The sequence below is a fragment of the Pseudophryne corroboree genome, chromosome 9 (assembly GCF_028390025.1).
Source record: "Pseudophryne corroboree isolate aPseCor3 chromosome 9, aPseCor3.hap2, whole genome shotgun sequence".
In the NCBI taxonomy this organism is placed as follows: Eukaryota; Metazoa; Chordata; class Amphibia; order Anura; family Myobatrachidae; genus Pseudophryne; species Pseudophryne corroboree.
In genome coordinates, this window is record NC_086452.1 from 30822731 (window position 1) to 30849321 (window position 26591).

A 26591-nucleotide genomic window follows, 5' to 3' on the forward strand; every position below is an offset into this window, starting at 1 on the left:
CAGTTCGACACTGCTTATATGCAGATGATACCTCTGATCTTTCCGAATGCTCATCCTTCTCCTTCCTCTTAGGGACATCCAGGGAATAGCTTCGGATGTTTCCAGAGTCTGACATTTGGCTCTTTTGGAATTCTTTATGTTCCCGATTCGATACCTGAAAAGAAACCAGCAGGTTACAAGAGAACCAGTGACACTGATTAATGGTCTAATCACCGCGTGACGCATTGTTGTATACTGTATATGGGATCATTTATCCTGAACGCCTGAGGCTTTGGCTTTCCCGAATATCCTCTTTTATACTGCTATAATTTGGAGGGACATGACATCACCGGCGCTACACTTCTGGGCCGCAGCATCATGGAGAGATAAAGTGGAGAGAGATGAACTACCAACCAACCAGCTCCTGTCTCTTCTCAAACACAGCCTGTAACATGACAGTTAGGAGCTGATTGGCTGGTACTTTATCTCTCTACACTTTATCGCGCTCCAAGGCTTACAACATACTGTAGGCCCCATTATTTCCTCTGGGACAGGACTCCCTGTGATGCCTGGGTGTTGCCTGATTGGACAGTGATCCTGTCACTCAGGCTGGGAAGCAGGATCAGATAATCTGTGCCCAGCGTGAGGTTCATGTGTACAAGACCAAACATACTGTAGGTGGAATCACCTCAGACTTCATGTCTTTCGCTGACATCGGCCACTTATGTTCATATTTTTCCTTGAGATTCTGCTCCGCGCTCGGCGTTGGGATGGAATTATCCAGGGAGGAGCTGTGAACCCCCTTCCCAACCATGTTCTGCACAGACTTCACCATGTTCTTTAGATCCTCCGGATACGGTGTTGGGTATCTCTTCAGATTGATTTCCACCTGGATAGGGAGAAGGGATAGATAGTAAAATAAACGCGTTTATTATACACAGTGCGATCAGATGGTGATTTCCGTCACTGCGCAGCATTCAACACACAAAAGCCGATGCAGTCATCCCACCCCAGCGGCGGCCCAAGATAGGCGCAAATTCATACAGTTTTTCAGCAGGTGTAGCGGTTACCCTCCCTGCACCCTCCCCCCCCCCCCCCCGCCTCCTCCCCCCACCCCACACTCCCCGGGCTACTTCGTTATGCAGTTGTTGAATGCAATACGTGATATGAATATTACGCATATTCAGTACAAAACTGTGTAGCGAGACGCATGGGGTGACTTAGGGCCTAATTCAGACCTGATCGTAGCAGCACATTTGTTAGCAGATGGGCAAACCCATGTGCAGTGCAGGTGGGGCAGATGTAACATGTGCAGAGAGAGTTAGATTTGGGTGGGGTGTGTTCAAACTGAAATCTAAATTGCAGTGTAAAAATAAAGCAGCCAGTATTTACCCTGCACAGAAACAAAATAGCCCACCCAAATCTAACTCTCTCTGCACATCTTACATCTGCCCCCCCTCAGTGCACATGGTTTTGCCCATTAGCTAACAAATTTGCAACTGGATTTAAAACAACTTAGTACTTTAAAAATATATTTCATAGCATAGGATCCCTAACACTCGAATATCCTTATGGTTCCACTCAAGTAATACCCTACTGATTACCAGATAATTTTCACAGGTGTCCTTTAGTGAAATCAATGTAGAAAGAGTCCAAGAATGGTGAAAGACCCTTATTTATATCCACCAGTCACGTCCTGTGTGATAATACATGTATTTATACCGTAATCATGGTTATTGTTTCTTTTAAGAAAGAATTGAAACAGTTAATGTAGCAAATATACTGATGCTTCAGGTAGCTAAAAGTCAGTTTGTAAAGCAGGCTTTATCTCATATTGCAGCCTCTCTAGAGCGTCTCCGTCTGCCGCTCTCTACCTTAATCACTTATTGTGTTCAGAGCGGTTAGGCTTACCGCTTCCCGAGAGTTTTGGTCCACGGCGCCGGGATTGCGCGCACCGCCTGGCGTGTCCAAGATGATTGTAGCTGCGGCGCCTGTGTTCACCTCTCAGTGCCCGACTGGACCGCTGGCTCCAGGCACGTGATCGGCAGCCACGGTCCCTGCTTTGCAAAGGGACCAATGCAGGTGGCTCCAGACCCAGGACCGGACTGTCCAATAAAGTGATTGATGCTGAAATCGGTGGCAACCAAATCCGTGAAGAATGTTTGGATCCTAAAACACTCTGACGCATTTCTCGACCGTTATAAGCTGGTCGTTTCTTCAGAGGGAAGGAATATTCTATCCCATCAGGTCTCCTTATTTAAAGAGACCTGAGAATGAAATTAGTGCAAACACCTGAGAGTCCACCTGTTCTATTAGGTCTCAGGGAAGCGTGTGCATACAGGATTCTAAATGTATACTCATTTGAATATAAATCAGCATGACCCAATTTTATCTTATTATATTGTTATTCTGTGTTTCAGTTGATATGTCGGACATCACTACCGTTCTGAACACAATAAGTGATTAAGGTAGAGAGCGGCAGACGGAGACGCTCTAGAGAGGCTGCAATATGAGATAAAGCCTGCTTTACAAACTGACTTTTAGCTACCTGAAGCATCAGTATATTTGCTACATTAACTGTTTCAATTCTTTCTTAAAAGAAACAATAACCATGATTACGGTATAAATACATGTATTATCACACAGGACGTGACTGGTGGATATAAATTAGAGATGTGCACTTGAAATTTTTCGGGTTTTGTGTTTTGGTTTTGGGTTCGGTTCCGCGGCCGTGTTTTGGGTTCGACCGCGTTTTGGCAAAACCTCACCGAATTTTTTTTGTCGGATTCGGGTGTGTTTTGGATTCGGGTGTTTTTTTCAAAAAACACTAAAAAACAGCTTAAATCATAGAATTTGGGGGTCATTTTGATCCCAAAGTATTATTAACCTCAAAAACCATAATTTCCACTCATTTTCAGTCTATTCTGAACACCTCACACCTCACAATATTATTTTTAGTCCTAAAATTTGCACCGAGGTCGCTGGATGACTAAGCTAAGCGACCCTAGTGGCCGACACAAACACCTGGCCCATCTAGGAGTGGCACTGCAGTGTCACGCAGGATGGCCCTTCCAAAAAACACTCCCCAAACAGCACATGACGCAAAGAAGAATAAAAGAGGCGCAATGAGGTAGCTGTGTGAGTAAGATAAGCGACCCTAGTGGCCGACACAAACACTTGGCCCATCTAGGAGTGGCACTGCAGTGTCACGCAGGATGGCCCTTCCAAAAAACACTCCCCAAACAGCACATGACGCAAAGAAGAAAAAAAGAGGCGCAATGAGATAGCTGTGTGAGTAAGATAAGCGACCCTAGTGGCCGACACAAACACCTGGCCCATCTAGGAGTGGCACTGCAGTGTCACGCAGGATGGCCCTTCCAAAAAACACTCCCCAAACAGCACATGACGCAAAGAAGAAAAAAAGAGGCGCAATGAGGTAGCTGTGTGAGTAAGATAAGCGACCCTAGTGGCCGACACAAACACCTGGCCCATCTAGGAGTGGCACTGCAGTGTCACGCAGGATGGCCCTTCCAAAAAACACTCCCCAAACAGCACATGACGCAAAGAAGAAAAAAAGAGGCGCAATGAGGTAGCTGTGTGAGTAAGATAAGCGACCCTAGTGGCCGACACAAACACCTGGCCCATCTAGGAGTGGCACTGCAGTGTCACGCAGGATGGCCCTTCCAAAAAACACTCCCCAAACAGCACATGACGCAAAGAAGAAAAAAAGAGGCGCAATGAGGTAGCTGTGTGAGTAAGATAAGCGACCCTAGTGGCCGACACAAACACCTGGCCCATCTAGGAGTGGCACTGCAGTGTCACGCAGGATGGCCCTTCCAAAAAACACTCCCCAAACAGCACATGACGCAAAGAAGAAAAAAAGAGGCGCAGTGAGGTAGCTGTGTGAGTAAGCTAAGCAACCCTAGTGGCCGACACAAACACCTGGCCCATCTAGGAGTGGCACTGCAGTGTCACGCAGGATGGCCCTTCCAAAAAACACTCCCCAAACAGCACATGACGCAAAGAAGAAAAAAAGAGGCGCAATGAGGTAGCTGTGTGAGTAAGATAAGCGACCCTAGTGGCCGACACAAACACCTGGCCCCTCTAGGAGTGGCACTGCAGTGGCACGCAGGATGGCCCTTCCAAAAAACACTCCCCAAACAGCACATGACGCAAATAAAAATGAAAGAAAAAAGAGGTGCAAGATGGAATTGTCCTTGGGCCCTCCCACCCACCCTTATGTTGTATAAACAGGACATGCACACTTTAACCAACCCATCATTTCAGTGACAGGGTCTGCCACACGACTGTGACTGAAATGACGGGTTGGTTTGGACCCCCACCGAAAAAGAAGCAATTAATCTCTCCTTGCACAAACTGGCTCTACAGAAGCAAGATGTCCACCTCATCATCATCCTCCGATATATCACCGTGTACATCCCGCTCCTCACAGATTATCAATTCGTCCCCACTGGAATCCACCATCTCAGCTCCCTGTGTACTACTTTGTGGAGGCAATTGCTGCTGGTCAATGTCTCCACGGAGGAATTGATTATAATTCATTTTAATGAACATCATCTTCTCCACATTTTCTGGAAGTAACCTCGTACGCCGATTGCTGACAAGGTGAGCGGCGGCACTAAACACTCTTTCGGAGTACACACTTGTGGGAGGGCAACTTAGGTAGAATAAAGCCAGTTTGTGCAAGGGCCTCCAAATTGCCTCTTTTTCCTGCCAGTATAAGTACGGACTGTCTGACGTGCCTACTTGGATGCGGTCACTCATATAATCCTCCACCATTCTTTCAATGGGGAGAGAATCATATGCAGTGACAGTAGACGACATGTCCGTAATCGTTGTCAGGTCCTTCAGTCCGGACCAGATGTCAGCATCAGCAGTCGCTCCAGACTGCCCTGCATCACCGCCAGCGGGTGGGCTCGGAATTCTGAGCCTTTTCCTCGCACCCCCAGTTGCGGGAGAATGTGAAGGAGGAGATGTTGACAGGTCGCGTTCCGCTTGACTTGACAATTTTGTCACCAGCAGGTCTTTGAACCCCAGCAGACTTGTGTCTGCCGGAAAGAGAGATCCAAGGTAGGTTTTAAATCTAGGATCGAGCACGGTGGCCAAAATGTAGTGCTCTGATTTCAACAGATTGACCACCCGTGAATCCTTGTTAAGCGAATTAAGGGCTCCATCCACAAGTCCCACATGCCTAGCGGAATCGCTCTGTGTTAGCTCCTCCTTCAATGTCTCCAGCTTCTTCTGCAAAAGCCTGATGAGGGGAATGACCTGACTCAGGCTGGCAGTGTCTGAACTGACTTCACGTGTGGCAAGTTCAAAAGGTTGCAGAACCTTGCACAACGTTGAAATCATTCTCCACTGCGCTTGAGACAGGTACATTCCACCTCCTATATCGTGCTCAATTGTATAGGCTTGAATGGCCTTTTGCTGCTCCTCCAACCTCTGAAGCATATATAGGGTTGAATTCCACCTCGTTACCACTTCTTGCTTCAGATGATGGCAGGGCAGGTTCAGGCGTTTTTGGTGGTGCTCCAGTCTTCTGTACGTGGTGCCTGTCCTCCGAAAGTGTCCCGCAATTCTTCTGGCCACCGACAGCATCTCTTGCATGCCCCTGTCGTTTTTTAAAAAATTCTGCACCACCAAATTCAAGGTATGTGCAAAACATGGGACGTGCTGGAATTTGCCCATATTTAATGCACACACAATATTGCTGGCGTTGTCCGATGCCACAAATCCACAGGAGAGTCCAATTGGGGTAAGCCATTCCGCGATGATCTTCCTCAGTTGCCGTAAGAGGTTTTCAGCTGTGTGCGTATTCTGGAAACCGGTGATACAAAGCGTAGCCTGCCTAGGAAAGAGTTGGCGTTTGCGAGATGCTGCTACTGGTGCCGCAGCTGCTGTTCTTGCGGCGGGCGTCCATACATCTACCCAGTGGGCTGTCACAGTCATATAGTCCTGACCCTGCCCTGCTCCACTTGTCCACATGTCCGTGGTTAAGTGGACATTGGGTACAACTGCATTTTTTAGGACACTGGTGAGTCTTTTTCTGACGTCCGTGTACATTCTCGGTATCGCCTGCCTAGAGAAGTGGAACCTAGATGGTATTTGGTAACGGGGGCACACTACCTCAACAAATTGTCTAGTTCCCTGTGAACTAACGGCGGATACCGGACGCACGTCTAACACCAACATAGTTGTCAAGGCCTCAGTTATCCGCTTTGCAACAGGATGACTGCTGTGATATTTCATCTTCCTCGCAAAGGACTGTTGGACAGTCAATTGCTTGGTGGAAGTAGTAAAAGTGGGCTTACGACTTCCCCTCTGGGATGACCATCGACTCCCAGCAGCAACAACAGCAGCGCCAGCAGCAGTAGGCGTTACACGCAAGGATGCATCGGAGGAATCCCAGGCAGGAGAGGACTCGTCAGAATTGCCAGTGACATGGCCTGCAGGACTATTGGCATTCCTGGGGAAGGAGGAAATTGACACTGAGGGAGTTGGTGGGGTGGTTTGCGTGAGCTTGGTTACAAGAGGAAGGGATTTACTGGTCAGTGGACTGCTTCCGCTGTCGCCCAAAGTTTTTGAACTTGTCACTGACTTATTATGAATGCGCTGCAGGTGACGTATAAGGGAGGATGTTCCGAGGTGGTTAACGTCCTTACCCCTACTTATTACAGCTTGACAAAGGCAACACACGGCTTGACAAATGTTGTCCGCATTTCTGGTGAAATACTTCCACACCGAAGAGATGATTTTTTTGGTATTTTCACCAGGCATGTCAACGGCCCTATTCCTCCCACGGACAACAGGTGTCTCCCCGGGTGCCTGACTTAAACAAACCACCTCACCATCAGAATCCTCCTGGTCAATTTCCTCCCCAGCGCCAGCAACACCCATATCCTCCTCATCCTGGTGTACTTCAACACTGACATCTTCAATCTGACTATCAGGAACTGGACTGCGGGTGCTCCTTCCAGCACTTGCAGGGGGCGTGCAAATGGTGGAAGGCGCATGCTCTTCACGTCCAGTGTTGGGAAGGTCAGGCATCGCAAACGACACAATTGGACTCTCCTTGTGGATTTGGGATTTCGAAGAACGCACAGTTCTTTGCGGTGCTTTTGCCAGCTTGAGTCTTTTAATTTTTCTAGCGAGAGGCTGAGTGCTTCCATCCTCATGTGAAGCTGAACCACTAGCCATGAACATAGGCCAGGGCCTCAGCCGTTCCTTGCCACTCCGTGTGGTAAATGGCATATTGGCAAGTTTACGCTTCTCCTCCGACAATTTTATTTTAGATTTTGGAGTCCTTTTTTTACTGATATTTGGTGTTTTGGATTTTACATGCTCTGTACTATGACATTGGGCATCGGCCTTGGCAGACGACGTTGCTGGCATTTCATCGTCTCGGCCATGACTAGTGGCAGCAGCTTCAGCACGAGGTGGAAGTGGATCTTGATCTTTCCCTAATTTTGGAACCTCAACATTTTTGTTCTCCATATTTTAATAGGCACAACTAAAAGGCACCTCAGGTAAACAATGGAGATGGATGGATACTAGTATACTTATGGATGGACCAGCGACTGCCGACACAGAGGTAGCTACAGCCGTGGACTACCGTACTGTGTCTGCTGCTAATATAGACTGGATGATAATGAGATGAAATTAATATATATATATATATATATATATATATATAATATCACTAGTACTGCAGCCGGACAGGTATATATATTTATTATGTAATGACTGATGACGGACCTGCTGGACACTGTCAGCTCAGCAGCACCGCAGACTGCTACAGTAAGCTACTATAGTAGTATGTATCAAGAAGAAAGAAAAAAAAGAACACGGGAAGGTGGTATACAATTATGGATGGACCAGCAACTGCCGACACAGAGGTAGCTACAGCCGTGGACTACCGTACTGTGTCTGCTGCTAATATAGACTGGATGATAATGAGATGAAATTAATATATATATATATATATATATAATATCACTAGTACTGCAGCCGGACAGGTATATATATTTATTATGTAATGACTGATGACGGACCTGCTGGACACTGTCAGCTCAGCAGCACCGCAGACTGCTACAGTAAGCTACTATAGTAGTATGTATAAAGAAGAAGACAGAAAAAAAAAAAACGGGTAGGTGGTATACAATATTATATATATATTATATACAATTATATATATATATATATATATATATTAAACTGGTGGTGATTATTAAACTGGTGGTCAGGTCACTGGTCACACTATCAGCAACTACTTAGTACTCCTAAGCAGACAATCACAATATATATTATACTGGTGGTCAGTGTGGTCACAATGGCAGTGTGGCACTCTGGCAGCAAAAGTGTGCACTGTACGTTATATGTACTCCTGAGTCCTGCTCTCAGACTCTAACTGCTCCCCACTGTCAGTGTCTCCCCCACAAGTCAGATATACATTATACAGTCACACTATCTATCTATCTATCACTTCAGCAAGTAGTAGTACTCCTCCTAATGCTCCCCAAAATTACTACTGTGTCTCTCTCTACTCTAGTCTCACTCTCTTCTTCTCTTCTCTATAAACGGAGAGGACGCCAGCCACGTCCTCTCCCTATGAATCTCAATGCATGTGTGAAAATGGCGGCGACGCGCGGCTCCTTATATAGAATCCGAGTCTCGCGATAGAATCCGAGCCTCGCGAGAATCCGACAGCGGGATGATGACGTTCGGGCGCGCTCGGGTTAACCGAGCAAGGCGGGAAGATCCGAGTCGCTCGGACCCGTGTAAAAAAAAATGAAGTTCGGGCGGGTTCGGATTCCGAGGAACCGAACCCGCTCATCTCTAATATAAATAAGGGTCTTTCACCATTCTTGGACTCTTTCTACATTGATTTCACTAAAGGACACCTGTGAAAATTATCTGGTAATCAGTAGGGTATTACTTGAGTGGAACCATAAGGATATTCGAGTGTTAGGGATCCTATGCTATGAAATATATTTTTAAAGTACTAAGTTGTTTTAAATCCAGTTGCCAATTGGTATAGTTTAAACTAATTTTGGTGTATGTGCAATTTTAGATATAATAAATATGGAATAATTCAAGTCTATTTGCGCTCTCTTTCCTTTTTTGCTTGTTTACTCTATATAGGGACGCTAATACCCTATTCTGAGAGCAGCAAATAGCATCTCAACACAGGTTCTATCACAGGCGCCTTTCCTTTTTTAGTGTATAGCTAACAAATTTGCTGCTGCAATCAGATCTAAATGAGGCCCCTAGTTATAAAGTCTGTATTGCGTGCCAAACATGTCTGGTGTGATTGGAGGGTAGGTGTATGTGGGCACAGCTGTACTAGCTCGTTAAACTTTAAAAGTGTCTGTTTTTTTACCCCTAAAACACTTCTTGTTCCATCCTCATTCATGACAATTGAAAAAAATACAATTAAATGTCTTAGAAAAAAGCAGACGCCACATACATCTGTACCCGAGGAATACGGCTGTAAGTACACGCTATACGCCGACTGGTGAGTCCTCATCTGCCCAATGAAACCTAATATTAGCAGGTGGCTGCAAACTACAGCACATTCATGCGCCCACCTTGCATGTAAATAAGAATGCCCACCTACTGCCATAAACAGTTGCTGCAATTGTGACTAGCAGATCCATGACCTTCCTGTAAAAATGGGCACATTATGGGCATACTGTATTTGGGCAAATACAGGCGCATCATGCACACGGTGGCACATGCACTCGCACCTGCGTGAATGACTATTTCTGCCCCGTTGTCATCCGTCACCACAGCAAAGAGGTTCAGACTACAGAGAGGGAGAGGAATTGAGATGTGCAATCTCTGCGGAGCCACAAAGATCGCGACTACACTTTTCTTCTTTAATGATTTTGTATTTTATTTGTATGTTTAGTGATCCTTTAATTTACCTCCCAACATTTATGGGGAGAGGGAGGGGGGGGGGGGGGGGTCGGAACAGTGTGAACATAAGAAGTGTGTGTGTGTGTGTGTGTGTGTGTGTGTGTGTGTGTGTGTGTGTGTGTGTGTGTGGTGGGGGAGCAAGTGTCCAGCCCTTCCAAAGTACTAGGCCACATCCAGCTGCCCTCCCTAAAGCCACATTAGTACGGTGCTCGCCTGTTCAGGTGTGCACAGCCCATAAGGTGCGATCAACTCTTGTACCATGCTCACCTGTTCAGGTGCACACAGCACACAGCCCATAAGGTGCGTCCACCTCCTGTATTGTGCTCACCTACTCGGGTACACACAGCACGTAAGGTGCGTCCACCTCCTGGGGTAAATTTACTAAGATGGGAGTACTATTTAGGATGGGATGTTGCCTATAGCAACCAATCAGATTCCAGGTATTATTTTCTAGAATGTGCTATACAAATGAGAAGTATAATCTGATTGGTTGCTATGGGCAACAACCCATCTTAACTAGAACTCTCATCTTAGTAAATTTACCCCCTAGTGTGCACCTGAGCAGGTGAGCACAGTACAGGAACAGGAGGTGGACACACCTTATGTGCCATGTGCAGGTGAGCACAGTACAGGGGGGTCTATGTAATAAGCCTTGGAGAGAGATAAAGTACCAGCCAATGAGCTCCCAACTGTCACTTTTCAAACACAGCCTGTAACACGGCACTTGAGAGCTGATTGGCTGGTACTTTATCTCTCTTCAATTTATCTTCATCCACTTTACATTATCTCTCTCTAAAGCTTAGTACATGGGTGGTCATTCCGAGTTGTTCGCTCATTGCCGATTTTCGCAAAGGAGCGATTAGGTGGAAAATGCGCATGTGCATGGTACGCAGCGCGCATGCCCTTAGTAATTTAACACAAAACTTAGTAGCTTTACACAAGCTCGAGCGACGTTTTTTCCTCGCTCGAGTGATCGTAGTGTGATTGACAGGAAGTGGGTGTTTCTGGGAGGAAACTGGACGTTTTCCGGGAGTGTGCTAAAAAACGCAGGCGTGTCAGGGAAAAACGCGGGAGTGGCTGGAGAAACGGGGGAGTGGCTGGCCGAACGCAGGGCGTGTTTGTGACGTCAAACCAGGAACTAAACGGACCGAGCTGATCGCAATCTAGGAGTAGGTCTGGAGCTACTCAGAAACTGCAGGGAAATATTTAGTAGCAATTCTGCTAATCTTTCGTTCGCTATTCTGCTAAGCTAAGATACACTCCCAGAGGGCGGCGGCCTAGCGTGTGCACTGCTGCTAAAAGCAGCTAGCGAGCGAGCAACTCAGAATGACCACCATAGACCCCAATGCGTCATCCTGCAGATTACTGAACCTTCGGTTTAGTTTTCAAAGCTATCCCGATCCTCCCGACCCTCGTTCAGTCAACTTCAGGATGTGGTTGCCTCCATACATTGTGCACTGTACGGAGGCACTTCGATAATAGGGCAGTTGGTCCTGCCCCCTACCTTCTTCACTATCGTCCGGTCAGCTGCAATACCATGCAGTGCATGGCCAGCTTTCCTGCCTGCAGCCGCTGTCGAACCCGGATTTTGTATGCAAAGAAATAAAACCCCTATAATAATTCTGATTTACCAAGCAGTAACTTCTTTACAAAGCCCCTTTTAACCAATGTTGTTAAATTATAAGGTGCAGTAAGAATTCTGGTACTTGCGATTTTATTGCTGGACACAGAATGTTTTGTACAATGTCTAAGCATGTTAGTTATTACTAGGACCTGATATCATGGCTCCATATAATGAGGACATTAGTAAATTCCTATATTCTCTTTCTAAGCACGTAGATATTTTCCAGGGAATTACAGCTATAGATCAATGTGTGTTTCTCTGTGTAATAAAAACACAACAACACTATTAGAACTCGAGGGCAATAGTAAAATGTGTATTATATATTGTAATAATACAATTGCCCTACTCTTGCTTTCCCCAGTAAGCATGTATCTCTCACTGTATCCTGTTCCGTTCCTGGGAATAACTCATCCAAATGTATATGTTAGTAAATTCAGCTTCTATGGGAAAATTATGCTGCAACATTTGTTTTATCCATCTCCATCTTCTTACAGAAACAGCTGAGAACATCTGCCCCTCTCTGTATTGTTCCCTGAGTCTACGGCACAGAACCAACAACCCTGAGGGCTTATTCACACCTGCGCCTCTTCATACCCAGAAACAGCTGTAGGGCTGATGCACTTTCACGGAAATGTTATGTTTTTACTACGCAGAGTCGCAGACCGATGATATTTCCACCACACTGGATTTGATGGTATGTCCATGTCTATTACAGTATATATGGCGATTTACCCTATAGATTAGTTAGCGTGGCATTGTATAGTACACAGATCTGCAAAAATGACCAATACATTTTGACGAACTGCAACATGAAACAGAAAAAAATGACAGTAAAGAGACTCTGGTCCTGTAGAGTTAATCAACTTACTAATGTAACACGGGTATTGTAAATAAGGACTCGCAGGCAAGATTTCCGGTTACAACCACAGTGTCTTTACTGGCATCAGACAGTGTAAAACAGCATACATAGGCTTGGGCCTGGTCACACGGGTACATACAGAAAATGAAACAGCAACATAAAAGGTCCTAGCACTTCCCGTGCTCTGCTGCAGTGGTTTGCAGCTACACATGCCATGCTCTCCTGGCACAGCCAATGTCCATAGTCCCTGGCGCTATAAACTGAGCCCTGCTCACTGGCCTCTAACAGGCATCAGTGCCATGCATTGTGGCTAAATGGGATTTTTAAACCCCTCTCCTGCACCTGACTTTCTGCTGTCTCTGGGTGAGCTGGAAAACCCAGACATCTGTTTCTCCAGCTGCAGCTGTGCATAATGTGCAGGACTTGTTTTCTTCTCCCTTGGAGGGAGCTGTTCCCACCAGAATGTGGGCAATTGTGGTGAGACACAAGCCCTCTCACTACACTAGTTAGTTGGAAACAGGATGGTATCGGGATTCCGGCGCTTGGGATGTCGGCAGTCAGAATACTGGCTGTGACATTCTGACGCTCAGGATCCCGACACCTATGAATGCCGGGATCCTGGTGAGTCCCGTTGGAAATCTAAAAAATAGATCAGTGCATTACATTACACATTTAGACATGCGAATGCAGGAAAAAAGTAAGCCACGCCTCCTATCACCCGAACCCCACCCTCCAAAGAGGCTCTAAAAACACATCAAATTGTACATTACTACAGAACAACATAAAAAAGTGCACAAGGCCCTGATTTCAGTTATACAAAGGGGTAAGTTGCACCATGGGCCTAATTCAGACCTGATCACTGCTGTGCGTTTACGCACAGCAGCCCATCAGGTCTGGACTGCACATGCACCGGCGCCGCAGTGCACCGGCGCATTCCAGACAGCCCTGCGAACGCCTCTGCCTGATTGACAGGCAGAGGCGGTCGCTGGGTGTGAGGGGGCGGGCCGGCGGCGTTTGGCGCCATGTCAGGGGCGCGGTCCGGGCAACGCAGGCATGCCCGGACCATGCGGGGGGCGGGCCGTGGCGGCTGTGTGACATCACACGCAGCCTCTGCGACCCGGATAGCGTCGAGTAGCTCCCGGACAGCACGCAGGAGCTGCGCTGGCAGGGAGCTACTTTTCAAGTACAAAAGCATCGCCACTGTGCGATGCTTTTGTACTTGTGCGGCGGAGTCGGGCTTGACATGCGGGATGGACTAGCCCTGTGCTGGGCGTCCCCCCGCATGTCAGGGAAGCTGATCGTAGATGTGCTAAATTTAGCACATCTCCAATCAGGTCTGAATTAGGCCCCATGAGCAAAGGTCGCCATTGCAGCTACATAGTAATATCTGAGGCTCATGTTGCTATCGGGAAAGCATTGCACTGACCTTGACTTTCCCAGGACCTTCTTCTTCTTCTTTCTTCTCTTCAAACTCAAAAGCCACCGTCATCCTCTGCTGCCGCTGCTCCTCCCACAGCGTGGGGTTGAAACTGTCGCTGTCCGACTGGAAATCTATATCACAAACACACACTGAGGCTCACACGTGCGGCTGACAGACAATAATTTCCATCGTCAAGGTTGCCAAGAACAGATTGTCATAGAAATACATCCACATGTTCATTTCATCAGCTTAAAACCAGAGTGATAATTATTAATCATTATTACATGAACAGATCGTTATATGCAGTTATTACAATGCATGCACTGAAGGTACAGTGTTCTCTGCTGCTCTATGGCGGAAATAAAGCACTTGCTGATCACGATGGTAACACACCAGCTGGTCTGAGGCAGAATCCAGCTCTTGGCTAGCCAGTCAGAAGTTCGGCATACATTTAAAAAGAAAATGATGTTTATAGTTAGGTGTAGGGTTAGGTTGAAAATAAAATAAGCAAAAAATGATGTCAACATTCTGGTGTTGACGGGTTAAATGTTGACATTGAATGTTGACATACTGGTTGTCAACTTAAAGTCCTAGCGCCAGCACTGCTACTCCCCTAGCAATGAGCATTATCCCTGGCAACAAGCATTACCCCTAGCAACAAGCATTACCCACTGCTGGGAACGAGCAAGTCACACAGAGCCAGAACATTAAACCCCTGGCAACCAAGAGTATGAAACCTCTAGCAACAAGCATGAAACCCAACGCATGAAACTCCTGGCAACGAGCATGACACCCAGCGCGTGAAACCCCTGGCAACGAGCATGACACCCAGCACGTGAAAAACCCTTGGCAATGAGCAGGTAATTTAAAAGTAATTAGAAGCCTTACTGTAGGGCATAATGTATCCCGGGCATTGCAGTGTATGGCGTAATATGGTGCAGGGGGCATAACATGGTGCAGGGGGCATAATATGGTGCAAGAGGCATTACTGTGTGGGGCTTAATATGGTGGAATGTTTTTTCTTTCCTGTAATGGCCGAGGTCTATCGCTGCGAACACGCCCTTTTCAGCGAGGCTTCGTCGGGAGAGCACGCTTTTTTTTTATGTCTATTTGGGGGGAAGGGGGGGGGGGGTTTAATGTTCAGGGGGGGAAGGGTGCAATTTTTTTTACTGGTCTCGCTGGGAGACAAATTGTCTAGAAACAGCCCTGGCCAGAGCCGGCTAATTCCAGCAGCACTCCAGGTCCAGTACAATGCAGAAGGCACACACCAGGCATTTCTCCCAGGGGTCAATGATTTCACAGAGCAGACAAAGAGGAAACAGACGTATTAATAGGTAATGCGGAACGTATTGCAGCTGGAGCAGAAACTCTCTGATACGACCAAAGTTGTTTTTAGAAAAGACCTCAAAAGTCGGATGAGTCAATAAAGCAGCCGCTGAGTCAGCTACAGGGGACCGCACAAAGCGGCACAACACAGACAACAGGATTAGAGGTCACTTAGTAATGGGACGCAGGGAGAGCTACTAGCACGGAACGTCTCCCGGCATGAGAGAAAAGTGATCTGAACTCTTTGAAGCTTTTAAAGTCAAAACCAAAATTGCTGAAGGGCGCAGCACAAGAAATACGCGTTGCCCCAGGGCACACACACACAGAGGGACAAGGCACAAAGCGCACAAGGCAGACATCACATACCACTCTAAGAGGGACATTTACTAAGCAGTGATAAGAGAGGAGAAGTGAGCCAGTGGAGAAGTGCCCATGGCAACCAATCAGCACTGAAGTAACATCTATAATTTGCATACTATAAAATTATACAGAGCTGCTGATTGGTTGATGGGACAACCTCTCCACTGGCTCACTTCTCCGCTCTTACCACTGCTTAGTAAATGTCCCCCTTAGTAAATGCGAGCTTGTTGCATGGAACTCTCAGACTTTGCACGAATGCGCGCACCCAATTAGAAATGATTATTCACGGTACTTGTGGCGTGGTTTGTGAATTGTCGATCAAACGCCAGCTGAGTGAAGTCAATGAAAAAAGTGGGGAGACCTTCTGGGACCCCAAAAAGTGACAACTTCGTTAGCAGAACCATATAGAAGGCTATTAGTGGGCATTAATGTACTGGACGCTTTTAAAAGGTGTCAAATTGATGATTGCGCAATTTTTTTTTAAAGTAAAACAATTACATTAAGCAAACAAATTTAATTTAATTCCAAAGGAATTAAATGGAAAATGCAAATAAAAAATAAAATAAAAAAAGAGATGGTAAAACATTTTGGAGTCATTTCAGATGACTTTACATTCTGTCAAAAATGATTCCAAAAATGTAAAATTAAATTACGTTGATTTAAAATTAAAAACAAAATAGAAAATGTAAAATTATTTTTTGTTGAAATAAATACGTTCAGAGCCTGCCTTAGGCATAGGCAAACTAGGCAAATGCCTATGGCATTTGGTATGCTTAGGGGCACCAGCAGCTTCTGCTGATTAAAATGATATGCAGCATGCCTATATTCTGTGTGTGACTGCGGCTGTATCTGCATATGAAATGCTACGTTGCAGTGTATTCCTGGAAATCACTGTAATGTAGCATTTCGTATGCAGATACAGCCACAGTCGCACGCAGAATATAGGCATGCTGTATATCATTTTAATCAGCAGATTCATTGTGCTTCCTAGTCACATAGTAATGCAAATAAGATGCATTTTCATAAACACAAGGCGCCCAACGTTAGCAGAGCTGCCAGCTGACTCATGCCAGGCATCTACTGCAGAACTAGCGGTGGTGCTAGGGGGCACCAGCCAAAATCTTGCCTAGGGCATCATATTGGTTAGGGCCGACTCTGAATACGTTCATTACATATGGGGTGCATAATAAAATGAAAAAGCTGATTTCGGGGTAATTTGAGGGTGGATTCTTTTAACCCCAAAAATGAAATCAATCTAATTTAAAACTTCCAAATGCCTATCTAGTCAATAGGCGGGGTGGGAGGGGATGGCAAGTCCTGACATTTTTACCTTTGAATAAACATTGTTCCAACCTTTTCACACCCTCGGGTTTGCGCGCAAAAAAAGGTGAACATCCTCTGATTACTTGAATGCGAATTTGCAGAGAAAACGGCGGCTCACAGCTCGCACAAGGCAACTCGCACCTAATTGAAATGACCCCATTTTGCAATTTCAGAAAAGATTAGCTGTTCGGAGCTCGCCCTGGTTAATTAACACCATCTGAAGATGACGTTATCTAGTCTTACCCATGGGTAATGTAACTTCAGAACCTAGACCTAAGCACTTAGGGGGGGACGTGTCAAACCTTCTAGGGAGGACAAATGGAGCCAGATGCATCATTGCTTGGAAAGTGATAAATTGAAGAGTGAAAAAGTACCAACCAATCAGCTCCGGACTGCCATTTTTCAAACCCAGCCTGTGACACGGCAGTTGGGAGCTGATTGGCTGATACTTTTTCACTCTCCAATTTATCACTTTCCAAGCGATGATGCATCTAGTCTGTAGCAGTCAATCAACTTCTGGCTGTCAGTTTACAGAATGTAATGGATGAATGATAGCTAGAAGCTGATTTGTTTCTACGGCAACTTCTCTGTGTGTCTTCCTTTAAAGATTTGATACATCGCCTCCTTAATTCTTTAATCTCATAATCTGGTCTGATGCCTCTCCGCAAAAGGTGCGAGCAGCCCCCGCTTGTGTGGCCGTAGTAAGGGCAATGATAAATAACAGGTTTCCCACCGATGGTGTAAAGAAATGAAATGGTGTGAATAAACCTGGTCAGGTAATCTAATATTTACCTTCATCGCCCCGCGGCTGCTGGGGGAACATGTAGTTGGTTAGTACCCTTTGCTTGGTGTCAGGGTGCGCCTCGGTCTGCAGAGGAATTAGTGCTTTGGACTGAAAGAAAAAGAGCGATAGCAAGTTAGGAAGCCCCCGTTTCATACTGATGTATCAAGCGCTGGAGAGAGATACCGTGGAGCAGTTGCCCAGAGCAACCAATCATTGAATAACTGTCATTTCAAAGCCTGTGCTAGATAAATGACAGTTAGAAGCTGGTTGATGGTTTGCGCAACTTCTACACTTTATCTCTCTCCAATGGGGACATGTGTCAAACCTTGGAGAGTAATAAAGTGAAGAGAGATAAAGTACCGACCAATCAGCTTCTAAATGACATTTTACGGGCTGTATTTGGAAAATGTCAGTTAGCAGCTGATTGGTTGGTACGTCGTAGAAACATAGAATGTGACGGCAGATAAGAACCACTTGGCCCATCTAGTCTGCCCCTTTTTTTATCCTTTAGGTAATCTCAACCCTTTTTGAACCTTAATTCTTTGTAAGGATATTCATATGCCTATCCCAAGCATGTTTAAATTGCTCTACAGTCTTAGCCTCTACCACCTCTGATGGGAGGCTATTCCGCTTATCCACTACCCTTTATGTGAAGTATTTTTTCCTTAAATTTCCCCTGAACCTCCCCCCCTCCAGTCTCAGTGCATGTCCTCGAGTTCTAATACTTCTCTTCCTTTGAAGAATGTTTCCCTCCTAAACTTTGTTAAAACCCTTGGTATATGTGAAAGTTTCTATCATGTCCCCCCTTTCCCTTCTCTCCTCCATACTATACATGTTAAGATCTTTTAGCCTTTCCGGGTACGTTTTGTGATGTAGGCCATGCACCATTTTAGTTGCCCTTCTTTGTACACTCTCTAATGTATTTATAATATATCCTTCTGGAGATATGGTCTCCAGAACTGGACACAGTATTCAAGATGAGGCTGTACCAATCTCTCTCCAAAGCTTAATACATCTCCCCCCAAGGCTTGACACATCTCCCCCTGAGGCAGCAGCAATATTTGGAATTCTGATGATGACGGGGTTTGTAGGGAAACTTCCAGAGAGGTGCTGGACCTGGCGACCACCAGGAAAGGCAATAATTGCCTCAGACCCCAAACGGTGTAATTATCCCTGCTTCCCGCCAGCCATGCTACTGTGCAATCCACTGCTAGAGACTGCGGACATTATCCAGCAGAAAGGATAAGCCGGGAATGATTAGAGACAGTAAAATGTTACCGTGGGAGCACTTACAAGTAATCAGGACGTAATAACCTGAGCTGATATACTGTAACTACATATGTGCATCAGCAGGATGTACTGTACAATCTCGCCACCAGGCTGGACAGCTACATGACTTCAAACGCATATTATTATACATTACACGATAACATGACATTATTATCTGTAATTGGTATTTCCACCATATAATTACATTAATGTTACCAGCAGGCTGCCACCAGGGAACATGCAGAAATGATTACTAGGAGGCGATTCTAATCTGATCAGCATTACGTCGCATTATGTAGTAACGTAACCTGGGAGTGGTGTACAGTGAGAAGACACCGTCAGGACTCTGAAAACCAGAATCACAGGTGGAGTGTGGTTTATTGCAGCAAATGGTGCAATAGAAGAATATGTGCTAATCTCGTGACAGATTTCTGATCATTTAGGAAGGTGCTCAGAGGGCTGGGGTATCTAAGTTAATTGCAAAAAACAATACGGTGCTATAGCTCTTCACTTACTGGGGGTAATTCAGACCTGATGGCTCGCTAGCGTTTTTTCAGTGCTGCGATCAGGTCATTACTGCGCATGCGTATGCACCACAATGCGCAGGCGCGTCGCACAGACACAAAGCGGACCGCCGCTCAGCGATGGCTTTGTGCGAAGAATCCATTCGCACGGGTGATCGCAAGGAGATTGACAGGAAGAAGGCGTTTGTGGGTGGCAACTGACCGTTTTCTGCGAGTGTTTGGAAAAACGCAGGCGTTTGCAGGGCGGGTGTCTGACGTCAATTCCGGTCCCGGACAGGCTGATGTGATCGCAGCGGCTGAGTAAGTCCTGGGCTACTCAGAGACTGCACAACATCTGTTTGTACAGCTCTGCTACACATGCGATCACACACTTGCACAGCTAAAATACACTCTCCTATGAGCGGCGACTATCTGATCGCAGCGCTGCAAATAAACCCTAGCGAGCGATTAGGTCTGAATTATGCCCGATGTCCAAAATCTGATCCACCATCCTGCCTGCAATTGGCGCTGGACAGATATGAAGCATGGGGGGATTTAGCACAGTTCTACAGAGAAGGAGGAGTTGCCCATAGCAACCAATTAGATTTTATCATGTATCTAGTATAATCTAGAAAGTTACTGCTAGAATCTCACTTGTCCGGTTTTGATGGCTTGATTTCCACCAGGAGCCCCTGCAATGGAGGTTTGGACTTGATGCGGGAAACGAGAGCTGCTCAAGTTCAGGACAAATAGAAATAGTTCAACTGGGATCAATCAGGGTTCTGTTCCCTACTTGCTGGCAACAATCCCTCTGATAATGACCCAGATCTGTATCAGGGGTCAGGGGAGAATGATGCTCACGCCAAACGCACCCCAACGGAAGCTGGCGATAGCTATTGCGACACGACCATGGATCTCATCCCCTTGATGGAAGACCTGGACATAGTAAGGAAATAATGACACCGCTGGGGGGCAGGAGACGGAGGAGATGTTTTACCTGATTGTCTGAAAGCCACAGAGCAGCAAGTTCTTTCAGTTTAGTAAAGCTGAACGGTAAATTCTTTAACCTGAAAACAAACAAGAAACACTCAGTTTATCTATTTCAGCCATAAAAAAAATTACCAGGTATAAAATGGCACCAAATAAATATGTTAATGATCTAATTATAAAATGCCTAGTTTTGAGAGAACTTCCATTACTATATTGTGTGTTGGGTAGTTCCTTGCCGGAGAATGCTTCCGTAGTGTCGCTGTTGCTGTCGCTGAGCGTGGAGAGAATTGTGCGAGCGGTAACAATGGAGCAATACAACGGTGCAGAATTCTAGAACAGCTCAGAAATGCATTTGCTGATCATTTAGCATAGTTTTTTTTGTGGAAGGTCAACTACTCCCAACCATTCTCACGTATAGTGTACAGTATATAGCTTCTATCTTACCGGAAGCTCCTGAACATATTTGCTGAGCTATGGGTGCTGAAAGGGAAATTATAACCCCACCCCCTGTACGGTGTAGCCCTGCCCACTTGGCGTGAGATGCAGCTACTTCAGGTTGCTCTGGCTTTAACAGCTACCAGGAAGAAGAGACAGGAGTCTTATCATGAGGTGGGAGAATGTGTGCTTAGAAAGTGCAGTACTGGTTCCATTGTGATTGCATATTTATTATAGTATGTTTTACCTTTTCATGACCACTTATCTTATTTATATTATTTAATTGTTTGATTCAGTCTATACCAGAGGTTCCCAAACTGTGTGCCGTGGCTCCCTGGGGTGCCTCGGGACACTTGCAGGGGTGCCTCGGGTTGGTGGTCCAGGACCAATTCAAATTATATATAGATTGGTAAATGCTCAATTAGCTTAGTGATATCATTCAGGTGCTCGAAAGGGAGGGGTATTTCTGAGCAAGAAAAAAAGCAATTGGTTTCCCCAGCACCCTGAATGATAACAGTAACCAGATATAAATCCCACATGATAATAGAATTCAGAGATCTTCGTTACACATATTTGCGCAAATGTGTGGTTAAGCCCCAAAGCCGCATCAAGGCCTCTCTGTATATTTGGGGCCCCTAGCGCTATATCTAGGTGCAGGGTGTGGCACCCCAAAACACCAGAATGAGCCAGAAAGCCCAGCGTGGCATACCAGTGTAAAAAACTATAGTGTTAATAAATTAGTATTTAGGAAGCCGAAGCTATAGAGAGGGTGATACAAACATGAAATGTAATTAAAATAGAGAAATAGTGTTAGAAAATTAATAAGTGAAAAGTGTTAATAGAATGTAAAGGTATGCCACACTAAGGCCATCCAGCTCAGCCAGTCCAGAGGCACCACACCTCACACCTCCATTACCCCAATCTGGGTCTAATATTAACCAGCAAGGAGCCACATGATAATGGCTCCTTACTAAAATATGTCTAAGCTAAGAGCTACCTACCTTGGAGCAACCCCATAATGCTCCATGTGGCATGTCAGGGCCTGCACCTCCTGTGAGGTGTGGTGCCTCTGGACTGGCTGAGCTGGATGGCTTTAGTGTGGCATACCTTTACATTCTATTAACACTTTTCACTTATTAATTTTCTAACACTATTTCTCTATTTTAATTACATTTCATGTTTGTATCACCCTCTCTATAGCTTCGGCTTCCTAAATACTAATTTATTAACACTATAGTTTTTTACACTGGTATGTCACGCTGGGCTTTCTGGCTCATTCTGGTGTTTTGGGGTGCCACACCCTGCACCTAGATATAGCGCTAGGGACCCCAAATATACAGAGAGGCCTTGATGCGGCTTTGGGGCTTAACCACACATTTGCGCAAATATGTGTAACGAAGATCTCTGAATTCTATTATCATGTGGGATTTATATCTGGTTACTGTTATCATTCAGGGTTCTGGGGAAACCAATTGCTTTTTTTCCAATTCAAATTATTCATGGTCAATATAATAGGAGGCAAAACCAGTGCTGGTGGCTGCCAGTCATAAAATATGTGGCCAAACAGAAGCAAATCTTGTCCCTCACTACACAACTGACCCTAAGGGTGACATATAAATGCAATGTACTTAATGTAATATTTCTTTCTAAATTTCTCAATAAGAAATTTTTGGCCTAGGGGTGCCGTGAAAAAAATTCTGATATTCTAGGACGCCGTGATTCAAGAAAGTTTGGAAACCTCTGGTCTATACTATAGACCATCTATAGTGTTACATAGTAATAATACTGTATTCCATGTTCCGCAGAGTGGTAGACTGTGGATTACATTTGGAAACCCCCCTCTAGAAATCCTGCGTTTGCCACTGGGTGTGGCCACGAGCTATGCTTGACCACATATCAGGGGCCCGTCCAATCATTTTGTGGCCCTATTGCCAGCCGTACTAACACTGTGTGTGAATGGAGTAGCCCAAATAGACTTAATGCTGTAATATTGGCCTTGGATCTGTTGTTTTGCTGGAATAGACTAGTTATAATAGTTCCAGGCAGTATCCCAGCAATGACCGGAGAAGAACTTCTAGTTTCCAGAAAGAATATAGGCAGCGGTACTCGGTTCCTTCAAGTTCCACCACAATACAGCACTGGGTCTTGCTACTGTTATATAAAACATATATGCTGTCCAGTCACTATGCTGAGGTGGTAAATAGGGCCCATTGTCGCCGCACACCACCGCAAGCCCACCAGAGGTGCTCCAAGCTTCATTCGCAGGTAAGTGCTACATATACTTTACAAGACAGTATAAAGAAAATACCTATGGACAGGATAAGGATTCCATTTGCAGAACATTTCGCACATTTAACTCCTAAGAGTAGAATTGTTATGGGCAGATTTAATTACCCCTGGGTTGTGTAGCTCGGTCAGATCTCCCTGGTTAAGTGTCCAGAGCTATTCAATTAGAGACCCTCAATCAAGTAACCCATCTATGGAGGGAGCAAGCAGAAAACAGCTCTGAGGGGGCTATTCTGATTGTTAGCAAACCAAAAAAGCACACTATTTGGGCAAAACCATGGCGCACTGCAGGTGGGGCAAATGTAACATGTGCAGAGAGATTTGGGTGGGTTATATTGTTTCTGTGCAGGGTAAATACTGGCTGCTTTTGCATGTAGCCCACAAATGGTAGACAGATTTATTTTTACACTGCAATTTAGATTACAGTTTGAACACACCCCACCCAAATCTAACTCTCTCTGCACATGTTACATCGGCCCCACCTGCAGTGCAACATGGTTTTGCCCATTAGGATGCTCTTTTTGATTGCTTGCAAACCTGAATAGGGCCCAAAATACTGCCTGGTCGGCTGATTGTGTGTTTCTAATTGGATAGCTCTAGGCACTGCTGAAAGCGGAGATGGATAAACAGCTATTCAGGAGTCAGAGCTTCTCCGGGGTCATAGAGCAGAATCACAGCTATTTCTATGTGCTGCTGATGTGATGTCAGGGGACGGCTCTGCAAGTAAGTGATTTGCATGACAATATGGCATGTTCAGCAAGATAGCAATTTATTGGCTCTGCATCGGGAGAATTAGGGCATTCCTACGGATTCCAATCTATTCATCGTTTTGCAGCTCTCTGTGAGACCAAATGCCTAAATCAAGATTATGTTCTGTGAAAGAGAAATTACAATGAGCTGCGAGAGGTCCAAGTGGCAGGCGCTCTCTGATTTGCAAAGGCGCGCAGAGGTTACGCTCCATGCAAAAGACACACGGTTTCACCGCCGCCACAGGGGAGGTGGAAATCAATACTATTAATGGGGCACCATTCGCTTATTTTCAAGACGTACAGAAAACGCTAAAGCGCGATTATGTGCTGTGAAAGCAGAGTGATTGGAAAAATAAACGAGTGTGACTCAAAGTAAAGGTGGCTCTGATCTCTCTTTGTTACCACTAGTAATACATTAATGGGGGTCATAGAAGCTGTAACCTTAAAGAAATCTGCTAATATTATTGATGAAGGGGGATGTACACCTCGCCGCTTTATATTCCAATCACTGACCAGCTGGGAGAAGAGTGACGGAGGGGATGGGCGATTACAACCAATCAGGTGTTGCCCCCTATACTTTCTGCATGCCCCACTCCACTTAAAACATCTTTCAGGGAATAATGTCCAAGCAAGGTACAAGCCTTCTCGCGGTATGGGATGAGGCCCAAATGTACAAGCAGACTCTTTAACATTAAGGATTTTTTCCCCTTGTCAGCACATATCACCACTGATATACTGTAAATGTACAGAGCATGTGACCAGTTGGGCGAACGTTTGGCTTATTGGAGCACGGGCAAAGGAGTCTTGGCTGTCCTCAGATTTGTGGTTCGCCGTGCTGTGCTGAATTGGGTACAAAGCAAAACGTGCCGCTTTGCAATACAAGGGGGGTAAATACATTTGTAAATACATTTGTTTGCATGCAGGGTAAATACCGACGGCTTTTGCATGTAGCCCACAAATACTGCACTTTATTTTACACTGCACTGGGAAAAATCCTGCACACCGTGAATGGAGTTTCTCAGGACGGACTCTTTTTCCCCCCCCCTGATTGCTCAGTTTACAAGGAATATACTGTAAGACCCCACTGTAGTTTTAGAATAAACCTCTCTGTGTAGTCAGACTAATATGCTGAATATGTAACTATAGATATTACAACTTCATATTATACTGTGTTCCTGTTTCTTTCAAGTGATTTTGCACCCATGTGAATCTATATCAGGCACCTGTTTGGCGTGAGCGTGGCAGTCACATCGCCCAATGCTGCATGTGATCTCCGCGCGCCGCACACGCAGGTGCTTTGAGTTAATGCCTACTGCCCCTAATTGCACCGAGCGATTCCGTGTGATGCTCTGTTACATACTAATTGGGCGAGTGTAATTAGACCACATGTGTGAATTATGCCATAACTGATTGCCTCTTCTGCTGGAAACCTGCTGAACAGATGATGCTTCACATTCACTCTTCAAGGTGGAAACAATATCAGTCTTACATCACATGAGTCACGGGGGAATTCAGCAACGATGGGAAAATCAGAATGACATTAGAATACATGGTGTGAAAGGGACCATGAGAAGTACGCACAGTAAATGTATCTTGCATGGTGTGAGGCAGTCATACGGACTAGGAGAGTTATTCAGAAGTTGACTGTTTGGGCGGTATTCAATTCTTTTCACGCCCTTCCACACCCGTTCTGTTTCTGCTGACGGGAGTGGTATAATAATTTTAGCTCACTACCCCTGGGGTAGCGTGGGCGCCCAACCCTTTACGCAGCTAAACCTGATTACGAAGGGCACAATATGCGTGATAACGGGGGATCACTTTAGACAGGAGATTGGGCGTGATATATCATTTGAATACCACCCTTTGACTGAAGACTGGTCTATTGCAATTGGGGCCAGGAGAAGATATTAAAGGCTGCTAATAGCAGGGGCGGACTGGCCATAGGGTCCAAAGGGAAAATTCCTGGTGGGCCGATGTGCACGTGGGGCATGTTTTTCTTGTTGACATGTGAGGGGTGGTGCTGCTGCCATGGTTACACGGTATACCTCTAGTACTGCCCATGTGAGGCAACTTCCACAAATTTCTCCAAGGCCACTTTCAGTTCCCAATCCGCCCCTGGCTAATACCATTGGCTACTCATTGAAAAGTTTGAAGATATTGGTTCTAGGATAAAGAACTAGGCTGAAAGGATAGGGATTAATGGTTAGAGGTTTTGGACTAGAATTTTGGGATTAGAGACTAGCCTTCAGAAGTCAGGGATTGGTTTTAGGAATGAAGGCAGAGGAGCAGAATTTTGTATCGGATCTAAAAACTGAAGTTCCAGTTGTGGGTCTGGGGTTTGGATGTTAAATAAATGTTTCCCAAGTGAGCTCACGTCCTATTGGTCAAGCTTTAACATCCCTCGAGTCTTGTCCAATGACAGCACTGCAACCATTATTTCCACTGTACCTGTTGTCGCTTAAATTCAACACTCTCAACTTCTGCATCTGCCCAATTTCTTCAGGGAGGAACTCCAATTTGTTCGACCGAAGAGACATCACGGTAACATTCTTACAATTTCCAATCTAATACAAGAATAAAACAAAATGACTGGCATCAGCCCATCTGCCTTTCCGGGGAAGCACATGGAGAAAACATTTTTTCTATCTAATGTTGTGTTGCAGTATATTTATCATGGGGGAATATTTGAGGAAGGATTACTTTACAGAAAGGGTAGTACAGTAGATAGGTGGAATGGCCTTCCAA

At 45.5% G+C, this 26591-nt stretch overlaps 1 protein-coding gene across 6 annotated transcripts in view; it reads right to left on the reverse strand.

Moving 5' to 3' along the window:
* LRRC7 (leucine rich repeat containing 7) overlaps nucleotides 1-26591 on the reverse strand; it is a 630524-nt gene that overhangs the window by 162234 nt on the left and 441699 nt on the right. For all 6 annotated transcript variants that reach the window (XM_063939106.1, XM_063939105.1, XM_063939107.1 and 3 more), the window contains 6 exons: nucleotides 26295-26410; nucleotides 20384-20453; nucleotides 17623-17722; nucleotides 13828-13952; nucleotides 668-868; nucleotides 32-154 (listed from right to left, as the gene is read on the reverse strand). In XM_063939106.1, the coding sequence (XP_063795176.1) occupies nucleotides 32-154; nucleotides 668-868; nucleotides 13828-13952; nucleotides 17623-17722; nucleotides 20384-20453; nucleotides 26295-26410 (735 nt within the window). The remainder of the gene's footprint in view (nucleotides 1-31; nucleotides 155-667; nucleotides 869-13827; nucleotides 13953-17622; nucleotides 17723-20383; nucleotides 20454-26294; nucleotides 26411-26591) is intronic.